Source organism: Hylobates moloch, unplaced genomic scaffold (genome assembly GCF_009828535.3).
Source record: "Hylobates moloch isolate HMO894 unplaced genomic scaffold, HMol_V3 SCAFFOLD_1, whole genome shotgun sequence".
Lineage (NCBI taxonomy): Eukaryota > Metazoa > Chordata > Mammalia > Primates > Hylobatidae > Hylobates > Hylobates moloch.
In genome coordinates, this window is record NW_026652276.1 from 239154361 (window position 1) to 239168732 (window position 14372).

Below are 14372 nucleotides of genomic sequence, written 5' to 3' on the forward strand. Positions count from 1 at the left end.
ATTATTCCCCATTCTCTCACCACATGGCCCCAGGATGGTAAAGGAGACAGAGAGAATTCACAACAGAAAAAAATTAGGCTGCCAGTAAATGTATGAAAATATGTTCTGTCAGAGAAATGTATGTTGAAACAATGGGATGAATCTTTCTTTTATGGAATAGGCAAGGTATTAAAAAATGATAATACTTAGGCCAGGCGCAGTGGCTCATGCCTGTAATCCCAGCACTTTGGAAGGCTAAGGCGGGCGGATCACCTGAGGTCAGGAGTTCGAGACCAGCCTGGCCAACATGGTGAAACCCCATCTCTACCAAAAATACAAAAATTAACCAGGCGTGGTGGCACATGCCTGTAATCCCAGCCACTTGGGAGGCTGAGGCAGGAGAATCGCTTGAACCTGGGAGGTGGAGGTTGCAGCGAGCTGAGATTGCGCCACTGCACTACAGCCTGGGCAACAGAGCAAGACTCTGTCTCAAAAAAAAAAAAAAAAAAGATAATACTTCAGTACTGATGAGAATGTAGAGAAAAAGCTTGCTTGAAACAAATTGGTACAACGTCTGCATAGGCAGCGTTCTATCAGGTATGAATATAGCTATCAAAATGATGGATACTCTGAGGATATAATGTCATGAAAAACGCTCCAGTGATACGAGAAAAGCATCTTACAAAAGAATATGGACAGAGTCCTACTTTCTTGATGGAATGGCTTGTGTCAGAGAAATCCTCCAGCTAAAACAACTGTAAAAGTTGGATTTAAAACAACAAAAACACTCCAGCTGATTGAATATACCGGGGCAACCAAGGCCGCTGGGCCCTGAAGAGTCGAGGTCCTGGAAAGAAGGGACACATGGAGGCGATCCCTGTTTCCACTCAGGTTTGCGTCTTGATTTCTCAACACAATAGAGTGAAACAGAAAGATCTGATGGCCTAGAGCATGTGACGTTCGCACAGGGTCGAGGGGACGAAAATGGAAGTTGAGAGCCTTCCGGTGGGAGAATACTGATAAAACATCCTAGGCTTCGGTCGAGCCTCCTGCAGGCCTGGGCTCTAGGAAGCAGGGCAGACCTGGAGGAGTGTGAGGAGAAGGATGGGGGGAGGAGGAGGAGCAGAGAGCAGACCCGGTGGCCGAGGCACCTGGATGTTGGCTGGGTCGTTCAGTCGGTCATTCACTGTGCATTCATTGAGCACCGGTTGTGTGGCGATAACAGTAAAGGAAAGAAACAAAAATCTCTGCCTTTGCGAGTTTATATCCCAGTGAGGAGTAACAAACAATAAATATCTTAAGGATTTGACCCCGGGCACACTAATGTTAGAGTGAAACTTAGGAAAGGAAAACCCAGCACAGGCGATGGAAAAGGAACCGTTTGTGAAGCAAGAGGAAGCCACGTGGGTGCGGCGTTTCGGTGCCTGTGGGCCGAGGGCGATCGGCTGTGTCGGGCCTGTGGGCCGAGGGCGATCGGCTGTGTCGGGCCGGTGGGCCGAGGGCGATCGGCTGTGTCGGGCCGGTGGGCCGAGGGCGATCGGCTGTGTCAGGCTTGTGGGCGGAGGGCCATTGGCTGTGTCAGGCCTGTAGGCCAAGGGCGATTGGAGGGCGATTGGCTGTGTCAGGCCTGTGGGCCAAGCGTGATTAGCTGTGTCGGGCCTGTGGGCACAGGGCCATTGGGCCAAGCGTGATTAGCTGTGTCGGGCCTGTGGGCACAGGGCCATTGGCTGTGTTGGGCCTGTGGGTTGAGGGTCATTGGCTGTGTCAGGCCTGTAGGCCAAGGGTGATTGGCTGTGTCTTGCCTGTGGGCAGAGGACGATTAGCTGTGTCAGGCCTGTGGGCAGAGGGCGATTGGAGGGCAATTGGCTGTGTCAGACCTGTGGGCGGAGGGTCATTGGCTGTGTCAGGCCTGTGGGCGGAGGGCGATTGGCTGTGTCAGGCCTGTGGGTAGAGGGTGATTGACTGTGTCAGGCCTCTGGGTGGAAGGCTATGGGCTGTGTCAGGCCTGTGGGCCGAGGGCAATTGGAGGGCAATTGACTGTGTTAGGCCCGTGGGCCGAGCACGATTTGCTGTGTCAGACCTGTGGGCGGAGGACGATTAGAGGGCGGTTGGCTGTGTCAGACCTGTGGGTGGAGGGCCATTGGCTGTGTCAGGCCTATGTGCGCAGGGCGATTGGCTGTGTCAGCCTCTGGGCTGACGGCGATTGGCTGTGTCAGGCCTGTGGGCCAAGGGTGATTGGCTGTGTCAGGCCTGTGGGCGGAGAGCAATTGGCTGTGTCAGGCCTGTGAGCGAGGGCCATTGGCTGTGTTAGGCCTGTGGGAGGAGTGCGATTGGCTGTGTCAGGCTTGTGAGCCAAGGGCAATTGGCTGTTTCAGGCCTGTGGGAGGAGCACGAATGGCTGTTTCAGGCCTGTGGGCGGAGGGCGATTGGCTGTGTCAGGCCTGTGGGTGGAAGGCGATTGGAGCGTGAAAGGCAGGTCAAGTCCTGGGGGAAGCACAGAGGTTGGCTGTGGCCTGGAGAGGAGCGTGACCCAAAAATCTTACTGGCTGCGTGGTCTGACCATGGCGCAGGTGATTAGACAGTCAGTATGTCAGCTCCTGAAGTCAAATGAATTGGTGCTTGCGAACATCCCAGGCATATATGTTGTGTGACTTGATTTTGTGTTAGCTCGGGCATACGCATTAGAACGGTCACACATCAGGTTAGTGACACACACACGAGGCAGTTGGGGAGCAGGATCACCAAATGCCAAGGTCACACACCAGGTTCCCACGACTGTCTACTACTCAGTTATTTTTAACAACTGTTAAATATCTCAGACTCACCCCAGCCTGAAGCTAGGTTTCTGACAATAACATGCATTTAACTCTAAGTTTACTTCTGTTCTCCCTATACTTCCCCACGTATATTATTCAAGTTAATTTTTGTCTTGTTTCCAATTTATTTCAAAGGATGCGAAGTACAAAACTGCTTCGGCTCATTGACTTAGACTTTTCATTTACTTTCTCTCTCTTGGATCTACCACCAGTAAATGAATATGACATGTATATCAGAAACTTTGGGAAAAAAAATACCAAGCAGGTAAGTATGAGATGTGTTAACTCAGTGATAAAATGCAAGTAAAGTCTAGTAGGATAACTTTGTGTCTTCCTGAATAATGTTCTGCAATATTAGAACTTGGGGATGGTCTGTGAAGGATACAAGCTTAAGGAAAATGGGGACCCATCTTCACATGGGGCCCATTCACCCGAGAGGCCAGGCACAGGCAAAGCCGGAGGCACTCCAGAGCCTTCAGGAACTCCGGTGGGTGATCTGCTCAGAGTGGGGACAGCATGGCTGCTGTCCTGACCTTGGAGTGAAGCTTTATGCTGTGCAAATGTTTTATTTATTTATTTAGAGACACAGTCTCACTCTGTCGCCCAGGCTGGAGTGCAGTGGAGTGATCTTGGCTCGCTGCAAACTCCACCTCCCGGGTTCAAGTAATTCTCGTGCCTCAGCCTCCCAAGCAGTTGGGATTACAGGTGTGAACCATCACGCCCAGGTAATTTTTATATTTTTAGTAGAGACGGGGTTTCACCATGTTGGCCAGGGTGGTCTCGAACCCTGGCAAGTGATCTGCCTGCCTCGGCCTCCCAGAGTTCTGGAATTACAGATGTGAGCCACTGCACCCAATCTATATATTTATTTTTATTTTTGTTTGTATAAATTGAGGTGGTACAAGTGCAGTTTTGTTACATGGATCTGTTGCATAGTGAGGAAGGCAAACGTTTTATTTAAAGTCCAACAAAGTGTCAGGTTTGGATTTGTTTGTTGTGTACCAGGTGAGTGTATAGCAGTCCTACTTGTCAGTTTAAAATTCTTATAATTGAAGAATTTCAATGTATGCAATACTTGTCAAGGTTTTTATAATCTGGACTCACTTAAATTTTTTTAAAATTTAATTTATAAGAGACAAGGTACTAATTTATTTATTAGGGACACTCCCAGGCTGGAGTGTAGTGGACGTTCACAGGCATGATCATAAGACACTGCAGCCTCAGCTTCCCCCATAGCTGGGACCACAGGCCTGCACCACCATGTCTGGCTTTGGACTCTCTCTAATTCAGATTATACCTGTTTGATTCTGGGACTCCCGTCTCTCATGGGTCCCTCAAGGTGTCCTGGTGTGTGGCGTTCCTGCTCCGTGTCTGCCTGTCGGTTCCTCAGCGTCCAAGGCCTGTTTTCTGGGTGAACCCTTCCTAGTGACTTACACTGAATTCTTTCTCCTATTCCAGAGTTCCTACAATTTACTATTTCGTGCAATTTTGTACTTCCCTGTAGTATTTCCAATCATTAATTCATTATGTGATGGTCTCACTTCACAACAAGGTTCTAAAGCTTTTGAAGTCAGACGTCATGTCTAACATTTTTCTTACATTCCTGATACTGGTACCACCAATCTTAACATTGTCTAGTTGATACACTCAGTAAAATCCTTTTAAAAGGAGGAAGGTCACGGGATGAAGCTGAAGAAGCCGACGGCTTTTAAAATTTTTAAATTTTTAAATTTTTTTTAAGAGACAGGGTCTTGCTCTGCCACCCAGGCTGGATGGAGTGCAGTAGCAAAATCATATCTCACTGCAGCCTTAAACTCCTGGGACACTCACAGTATTAATCCTGGTTTTGCAGCTGATTCACTCTGACCTTAAGTAGATTATTTATCTTTGGTGGTTTTCCTCATCCTAAAGCTATTAGTAACAAAACTGACTTCATTGAAGCATGTACCTTTTGAAATATATATGTGGTTTTTCAAAACCAGCATGTCCTAAGAAAATAGGATGTGGGCAGGCGAGGTGGCAGTATTTTCAGGCTAAAGGGAAATCGTTTGGTGAGACTTTTTGAACACACTTTTGAAAATTAGTCCTGTATATATCTATATCGAATGTTTAAGCACAGGTTGTCTTTGCATGATTGTTCTTTATGCTTTGATACTTACTTTTGACTTACATTGATAATTACAATGACTCTCATTATTAACTTATTTCAGTAATGACAGATTGCTCCGAAATTGAAACCAATGTTAATTTTGGCATGTTTTTGTTTTTAAGGCATATGTTCAGTGTAACGAAGATAATGTTGAAAGAGACATTCAAACGGAGGAAATAGAGACCAGGGAAGTGTGGACCCAGCACCCGGGAGAAAGTACTGTTGTATCTGGAGGTAACATCTTGCTCTTGAGTGTTGACCGTTGACTCTCTTTACATTCTTTTTTGTTTTATTTTTACTTGTTCCCTTTCTGGTTCACTCTCATTTTGTCTTTCTCTTCTGTATGGTTGTTAGCATGTGACAATAGCAGTACCCAATTTTCTTTTAAAGAAACACTAACCAGCAGCCACAGAGCTGCTGAACTACAAGGGGGAGGAAACCTGCTCTCAAGGCCCAGTCTGTGCCATTGCCAGGATTTATGACAGATTTTATTCCTATGTAGAGGGAGAGATTCCACATTCCAAACAACCACTGTGTCGCTGGACCTTTGGAGCACACTGTGTTTTTAACTTAGGGGAAGCCTATTCTCATGAATATGGAATTTTTATATTTTAAGTGCAGTTTGCAAAAATGTTCCATCAATTTATATCGAAGGTCCCTAGAATATATGGTTTCTGCTAAGTACTCTGGAGCGATTTACATGTTGAATACTGGTTTTTCTCAAGTAATTCCCTCTGTATGGCAGGGATGTATATTACCCCCTTTTCTCAGGTAAGCCTCACCTTAAGAAAGTAATATACTTAAACTTAAGACTTACATGATAATTAAATTGATTCCTTTGAAAAAAAATTTTTTTTTTTTTGAGATGGAGTCTTGCTCTGTCACCTAGGCTGGAGTGCAGTGGCATGATCTCAGCTCACTGTAACCTCCACCTCTCGGGTTCAAGTGATTCTTCTGCCTCAGCCTCCCGAGTAGCTGGGACTACAGGCACCTGCTATCATGCCTGGCTAAGTTTTGTATTTTTTAGTAGAGATGGGGTTTCGCCATGTTGGCCAGGCTGGTCTTGAACTCCTGACCTCAGATGATCCACCTGCCTTGGCCACCCAAAGTGCTGGGATTACAGGCGTGAGCCACCATCCCTGGCCTGAATGTTTTTCTAAATGCATTTACAGACTTCTATAAAACAATATGCAATTATTTTTGGGAGTCAACAGTAGTAAATCTAGAGAGTATAGCGTGAAGTTTTCTGCCTTGTCCTTCTAGGACTCTTAATGATGATTTGTTAGGCCTGTTCGAACTCTAAGATGTGTAATGCATGACTATTTTAGAGTCAACTTCGTTGATTTTATATAACCTGTTTTTTTTAGGCAGTGAACAAAGAGATACCTCTGATGCTGTAGTTATGCCAAAGATTGATACTCCAAGGTTATGTAGCTTTCTGCGGGCGGCTTGTCAGGTATACTCAACCTATATATGTTGTGTTCTCTGTGTAAGTGCTTAAAGTTTGATTCTACATAGAAACATAGAAGCTTTTAAGATCTTAAAGTCTTTGTAGCTTGGATAAATCAGAATCAGTTATTCATTTTCAAGTATTATTTTCTTACAGATTATCAGTGGTGCATTCATTAAGCCCTTGTGGGCAGAATGACACTAGGTAAATGTATATCACTGAAGTACTATGTATGTATTTGGATTGTGAATTTTATTATTAATTTCTTACATTTTAAAACAACTATAGAGTAAATAGCAGACGTGAAGTTGGCAAGGCAAGCATAAATCTAGGGTATTTGAAAATAATAAACTTCTGATTTTACAAGCTGATTTATAAACTGAAAAATTTAAAAAATCCATACAAAGAGACATGGAACAGTCCTGTGAAGCTACAGGTACTTTAGTGGTTATCACCTCATGGCCGTGGGTCTCGTCTGACCCCCCTGCCCACTCCGCCACCCACCCCATCAGTTATTTTGAAACAAATCCTAATCATCTAACTTTGCCTCCAAATAGAGTTCAGTATGAATCTCAAAAAGCAGAGAATGTCTAAAAGAGTAATTAGTAATAACTTCTAATGCAGTCAGATATGAAGTTGGCATTCACATTTCCCCAGCTGTCTCATCACTTTCTTGTATGTAAGCTCAGCACTTGAGTCTACTGTGGCACTGAAGAGTAGAACGTTGTGAAATCTCAACACACTAGTTGAGATTAAGGATGATTGTGAAACGTCGACACGCTGGTTGAGATTAAGGATGATTGTGAAACCTCGACACACGTGAAACCTCGACACACTGGTTGACATTAAGGATGATTGTGAAACCTCGACACGCTGGTTGACATTAAGGATGATTGTGAAACCTCAACACACTAGTTGAGATTAAGGATTGTGAAACCTCGACACACTGGTTGACATTAAGGATGATTGTGAAACCTCGACACACTGGTTGAGATTAAGGATGATTGTGAAACCTCAACACACTGGTTGAGATTAAGGATGATTGTGAAACCTCGACACGGTGGTTGAGATTAAGTATGATTGTGAAATCTCGACATGCTGGTTGAGATTAAGGATGATTGTGAAACCTCGACACGCTGGTTGATATTAGGGATGATTGTGAAACCTCGACACGCTGGTTGACATTAAGGATGATTGTGAAACCTCGACACGCTGGTTGACATTAGGGATGATTGTGAAACCTCGACACGCTGGTTGAGATTATGGATGATTCTCAGACACTAATCTGAGCACATGGTGGTCATGTAGTCTCTGTGTTGCAATTATGTAGGAATCTGTGGTTTACGAAATATGATTTTACACAATTTATGATTTGTATCGTATTTTGTTTTAGTGTAAGTTCTAAGTGTTCTAGTTCTAGGTTCTAGTGTAAGTTCTCATCTCTAAGATAAGAGAGCGCTTGGGTGAGAGGTGAGGTGGAGAGGGAAGGAGGGAAGACAGAGGGTGACCAGCCTGGGGCCATCCCTGAACTCACAGCTCTCCTGTCTCATCTGTGGCCTGGACACACTCGTGCAGGTCCTCAGTAAACACTCCCTGCCTTCTTCATTCCCGTCCGGTGTTTCTGACAAGACACTTCCTGTCTCCTCACACAGATCCTATCAAGTCTCACTAAACACTCCCTGCCTTACACACTTCACTCTCTGCCTCTCACTAAACACCCCCTGCCCTCCACACTCCACCCTCCGCCTCTCAGTAAACTCTGCTTTTCTTGCCTGTTCCCATCCTGTCATTTCTCACTTCAAATCTCCTGCCTTCCACACTCTCTTCCCGTCAGTTCTCATTAACATTTTCTTCTTCACACCCATCCTGTCTGTCAGTCCTCGCTACACATTCCCTTTCTCACACGAATCCGATCAATTCTCACTCAACATTTCCTGCCTCTCACTCTCGTTCTGTCAGTTGACATGAAACATTCTCTGCCTTCCTCACTCTCACACAGTCAGCTCTCACTCAACATTTCCTGCCTCCCGCCCTCCCATATTCCGTCACTTCTCACTCAGTATTCCCGGCAGTCCTGACCCTGAGTCTTCCCGGGTCATGTCAGTTCCCACTGAACATTTCCTGGCCTCAGTTCTCACTAGGCAGCCCCCTCTTCCTCACACAAATCCTGTCACTTCTCACTCAACACTCTCTGCCTTCCTCACTTTCCTTATGTTAGTTCTCAGGAACATTTCCGGTTCTTTGTCCATCAATCCTGTTGTGTCTCCCAATCTTCTCTCTCTGCCCCGTCAAATCCTAAGGATGACCCTCCTGGAATAATGACAGTGTTTTACCACTCACTCTGGCTTTTTACCAAAACCCAGTGAGAGAGACTCGGTGGGTTCATGACTGTTCTTTACACTGCTTTGTTCATTTGTGAATGCTGGATATCCAGCCCCCTTTCTCCCACTGTGATTTTTAGCAGTGTATGTGGTGGGAAAAACAACATTCGGGGCAAATGATGGTTCTCCTGTGGAGTTTATTTTAGTGAATCTTACTGTATTAGTTTTCAGTATTGAGCAGAAGGACCGTGTCGTTTTTCTTGTAGTTATGATAGTGTCGTGGATCTAAGCAGTTATTTGCAGATATGGATAAGATGAAAAGGTAATTTTTTTGGGGAAAAGATAATCCATTGTGAAGTTTTTATTAAAGACTACTCACTTATGTCTGACAGGTGATGGCCGTTTTGCTGGAAGAGGGTCGCCTGGCAGCTGAACCCAGCTGGAATCTTAGGGCTCAAGACAGGGCCCTGTATTTTAGTGACAGCTCATCTCAGCTGAACACCAGTCTGCCATTCCTTCAGAGTAAGAGGCTGTTCTCAAATATGGTTTTAAATCCAGTGACTAAACATTCATGTTGAAATAATGATCTGTAGTATTATATTTTATTTTAATGTGATGGGGTTTAATGTACATAAAACTGAGAAAGACTGAGTTTCTGCAGAATTCAAAAGTGAGTGGTTAGTTTTTCCCTCTTAAGTGTGTATGTTAAATTTGTGATTAAGGATTTTAATAAGATGAATGGAAGAGGGATCCACAGTAATTTAAGCAAGTGAGATTGTTTAAGTGAATGGGAACTGAGATTTTCTATGTGTTTGAAATCCTATTTTCTTTTCTTTTCCAGTTATTCAGTTTCTTTTCTTTTCTTGAGATAGAGTAGAAGAAATAGTTGGACGAGCATGAGAGAGTGTTCAGGTCAAAGTTGTGTTAATAGTTTAGATATAGTTACAAGTAAGACACTTAACATTTAGCGTAGATAGACTTAGATTTTTAGGTCGATCCGTGGTTGTGGAACATAAAATGGGAAGCAAAGCCCAGGATCTCAAACAGAAAGTGCAGTTGCATGTAACTGTTTAATCAGTTCAGACAAACTGCATTTGCAAGACCAAATTGAAATTTCTTGAGCTAGTAACCTCTTTGTCTCTGAAAAAGTGGCTGTCAGGTACCGGAGGGCAGCCATGGTCCTGGTTTTTGTGGAGAACCAGCAGGGATGGTCTGTGTGGCCGTCTGCTTGGTAGCAGGTGTGAGTGTGCTGCAGGGTAAACGTGCTTCAGGGCATGTGTGAGGCCAGAGCAGTTGGTGCCGCTGTTCTAGGCATTTCTTCTGTCCTGCCTGCTATTTAGAGATTTCAGTTTATTTACATTTCTCAATCTTTTAACATTAACAAAAATGGCATTGTTAATTTAACAAGTCTTCACATTCTTTGAGAGGGTTTTGTCTTTTCCTGTTAGAAAAATAATAAATCTCTGTACCTGTATCATTCAACACATTGGCATCCACACTCCCACACCCAGCACACACCAAGAAGGGAACCGAGTGTGCGCGGCCCCCAGGGAGCCGACACTGAGCAGTGACAGCAGATGCATGAGAGCGGCAGCGGTGCCACGGCCTCTGTCGGAAAACACGTGAAGTGTATGTGTGTACTGCAGCGCTGTGGCCTCCGTCGGAGAACACGTGATGTGCGTGTGCGTACCGCAGCATGTGGCCTGCGTCAGAGAACACGTGATATGCGTATGCGTACTGCAGCACGTGGTCTCCGTCGGGGAACACGTGAAGTGTGTGTGCATACTGCAGTGCCGGGCCTCCTTCGGGGAACACATGAAGTGTGTGTGTGTACTGTAGCACATGGTCTCTGTCAGGGAGCACGTGAAGTGTGTGTGTGTACTGCAGCGCCGGGCCCCGTCGGGGAACATGTGAAGTGTGTGTGTGTACTGCAGTGCACAGCCTCCATCGGGGAACATGTGAAGTGTGTGTGCGTACCACAGCGCACAGCCTCCGTCAGGGAACACGTGAAGTGTGTGTGCGTACTGCAGCACTTGGCGTCCATCAGGGAGCACATGAAGTGTGTGTGCGTACTGTAGCACGCGGCCTCCGTCGGGGAACATGTGAAGTGTATGTGTGTACTTCAGTGTGCAGCCTCCATCAGGGAACACGTGAAGTGCATGTGTGTACTGCAGTGTGTTGCCTCCGTTGGGGAACTCGTGAAGTGTGTGTGTGTATTGCACTTCCCACATGTTCAAGGAGTGGTGGGTCTTGTTTGCTTATTTTTGTGTTTTAGTAAAATGAATATTGAGATAGCAGAGGGAACATGAGACTGCAAGAGAGGCATGAGACGGAGTGTGTGGGTTGTCTCACCCTGCGAATCCAGGATTTGACTCACATTAGATTCTGATCTGTGATCAGATGTAGAGATACTTCAGCCTTCCCAGGGTCCACCCAGTACCCTCATCACTATTAAAACACACAGCAGAATGACACAGCCAGCGGGTCGTCCTCATCACTATTAAAACACACAGCAGAATGACGCAGCCAGCAGGTCGTCCTCATCACTATTAAAACATGTGGCAGAATGACACAGCCAGCAGGTTGTTCATCTGACAAATGTTCCATAGAGGGTGCCATGCCCTGGGCACTGTCGGGGAGCTGCAGTTCAGCAGTGAGTAGGACGACAGCAACTCTGCCCTCTGAACTTGTGTTTCGGTGGGTCAAGTAGACTCTGCACTGGCTAAACAGGTCAACATACAGTCTATCAGAGAGGGGTAAGTTCTAAGGAGAAAAATAAAGACAGTTCTGATAGAGGACGCCTCACTGTGAGTGAAAACTGGACGGAGATGAGAGACGGGCCATAAGGAGACGGGAGCTTCTGGAGGAGGCGCTGCACGCACACAGGCCTGAGGGGTGGGCACACCTGTGTCTTGGGGAGAAGTGAGGAGACCACAGTGGCCAGTGGGAGGTGAGGTCGGGGCCCCGATGGGTCAGGCCTTGGTTGCGATATCATAGTTCCACTGTAACAGGAGGTACACATTCCTAAAAATCGCTACACTGTGGAAGACTGCCAATAAACCCACAGGGCTTAGGAGAAAACGGGGTCAGGTCACAGCACTCGAGAACCTCATCCCACTAAAAACAACTATTAAATACGGCACCTGGAAGAAGACCTGACACTTGCTGGTGGAAGTGGCCCCAGAAGGCTGCAGCTATGAGCGATTGCGACGAGGTGGAAGGAGGGTTCCCTGGAATCAGAGGGGACGTTGTGACCCAAGCGTGGATGGTGTGGGTAGCAGGATGTGAACGGAGGAGCTGATAGGTGTTTGTGGTGTGTGTGTGGCTGGGGTTGGCTGGGTACTGCTTTCCACATTGACTTGGCACCTGCCAGCGGTGCGGTCCAGTTCTTTGACTGAAGTTGTCGCCAGTCATGGACTTCCTATCCTTCTGTTTCATGAGCTCCATCTCCATCTTCTGCTGATGTGTGAGAGCTGCTGGCACGGCCAGCAGTGGCAACAGTAACGCCTTGGAGTGCAGTCCCTCGCCAGGTGGAGCAGCGTCTGGGATGGCGCTCAGCCGCTCGCAGCCTTTGAGGAGAGCAGTGTGCCACGTGGTGTTCCAGTGCTGAATTCCCTGCAGCTGGTGTATTAGCAATGTTCTGAAGCAGAGGGGCAGCCAGGCTCACTCCCTTACCTCCCAACTCTGAGATCCTGACTCCTGGCTTGTGGTGGACAGCTGGTTTCTCTGGGAGTCGCTAGTGGAGCCACGGGTGTCTTGGGCTGCATGCTACCACATTTTAGCCAGACTGTGAGGTCAGCTCGGAAAGAGTGTTGGGGCATAGGCTGTGGCCGTTCATCAAAACCTACGTGTTCATGTATGTTGGTTTTGAAAGGACCATGTTTGTTTCTTCATGAAGCTGAATTTTTTTTTTGAGTATTCGGAAGTGTGTTAAATTTAACTTGGATTCTGGCAGGTCACTAAAATGTGAACATATTTTTCTTCTCCCTAGATCGAAAAGTATCCTCTTTGCACGCCTCCCGAGTTCAGAGGCAGATGGTGGTCTCCGTTCACGACTTACCCGAGAAGACCTTTGTGCCTCTGCTGGACAGCAAATACGTCCTCTGTGTGTGGGATATTTGGCAGCCTTCAGGGCCACAGAAGGTTCTGATATGTGAGTCCCAGGTATAGCCCAGGAGGAGAGTTGTGCGTTTAATGGGAGGATGGGCAGTGGACAGAGCGTGAAGGTGCAGGTGGGGAGAGGCATGGAGAGAGGTGCAGGGACAGGAGGTGGGTAGGGACTTACGGGCCATTCTCTGTCTCTCACAGCTGGCCTCAGCTGTGCTGTGGATGCAGCGAGACACATGGGTGTGCTTGTTTTGACTGTGGAAATTTGTAGTTCAAAATGAGCAAACGAGAATTTTCACAGAGCACCCCTTTAGGTCAGCTGAGAATTAGGAAATGGAGGTTGTCGTAGGCTCAATGAAAATACTCACCATGCTGGGCATAGCTCTGGGGCCCTAGATGCCTGTTTTTTTTGTCTTGCACTGTTTCGGTCCTGAGTGTTCTAGAGGTTTCTTAGACTGCCTTGAGGTTTCTTAGACTGCATTGAGGTTTCTTAGACTGCGTTGAAGTGTGCTGTTGCTCAGAGCCCTTCTGGAGGCCTCCCATTCACCGCCCAGGAGGGTGGCACCGAGGCTTGAGGACTGTGCAGTGAGGGGTCGGGGCTGCCTCTCTATGTTTGGGAAAATGTGCATTTGTATTTTCCTAGTTATGTATTCCCTGGCCTCAAACCCACTGATTTCCAGAAAAGCTGTAGAGAAGAATAACTTGAAATTGTAACTTTTGTAATACAAGATGTAAATAAAATGGCACAGGATGGAACTGCTACTTTTGAGGTTCAGCTGATTGAGCTGAGTGGACGGGCTCCCGGCAGGCTTTGTGTGACCAGACGAGTGTCAGCACCTTGCATCTGCGATCATAACAAGCCTATGGGGTGGGTTTCTCATCCCTATTTTCCATTTCAGGAACCTGACAAGCCACTTTTTATTTCTGTGCAGGAGTCCACATTCTGCTTACCGTGCCCTGCACTCCCGTGCAAAGTGAAACATGGTCAGACACCTCACTCAGTAAATGCAGCTTCTGTGAGCATGCTTCTCATATTCTTCAGTCGTCGGCTTTCTGTGCATTTGTCTTTTAGGTCACATGTTGCTGCTTGAGCCCTTTCAAAGCATTTTTACTGTTTGCTGGAACAGCGCACGGCTCAGTTGTCGTCTGGGATTTGAGAGAAGACTCAAGGCTGCATCACTCTGTGAAGCTGAGCGATGGTTTCTGGACGTTCCGGACCGCCACGTTTTCCACCGGTCAGTGTCATCTGCCTGCCAGTTGTGTGTCTTCTAGAAAAGCCACACAGATTTGAGGAACAAAGCTTTACAAGGATTTGCATTTATTTATTCACATTATCCCAGAGGACGGGGTCTGACCCATGGGCAAAATATAAAAAACAGAAATCAATTCCAATCATGATTATGCAGTGACCAAGAATGACTCAAATTCCCTTTTTTTTTTTAAAAATTATTATTATGCTTTAGGTTTTAGGGTACATGTGCACAATGTGCAGGTTTGTTACATATGTATCCATGTGCCATGTTGATTTCCTGCACCCATTAACTTGTCAT

At 46.3% G+C, this 14372-nt stretch overlaps 1 protein-coding gene across 2 annotated transcripts in view; it reads left to right on the forward strand.

Moving 5' to 3' along the window:
* Positions 1-14372, forward strand: part of DYNC2I1 (dynein 2 intermediate chain 1) — a 55739-nt gene that overhangs the window by 13428 nt on the left and 27939 nt on the right. For both annotated transcript variants that reach the window (XM_058428663.1, XM_032753257.2), the window contains exons 4-9: positions 2931-3060; positions 5067-5178; positions 6312-6400; positions 9108-9237; positions 12707-12879; positions 13895-14057. In XM_058428663.1, the coding sequence (XP_058284646.1) occupies positions 2931-3060; positions 5067-5178; positions 6312-6400; positions 9108-9237; positions 12707-12879; positions 13895-14057 (797 nt within the window). The remainder of the gene's footprint in view (positions 1-2930; positions 3061-5066; positions 5179-6311; positions 6401-9107; positions 9238-12706; positions 12880-13894; positions 14058-14372) is intronic.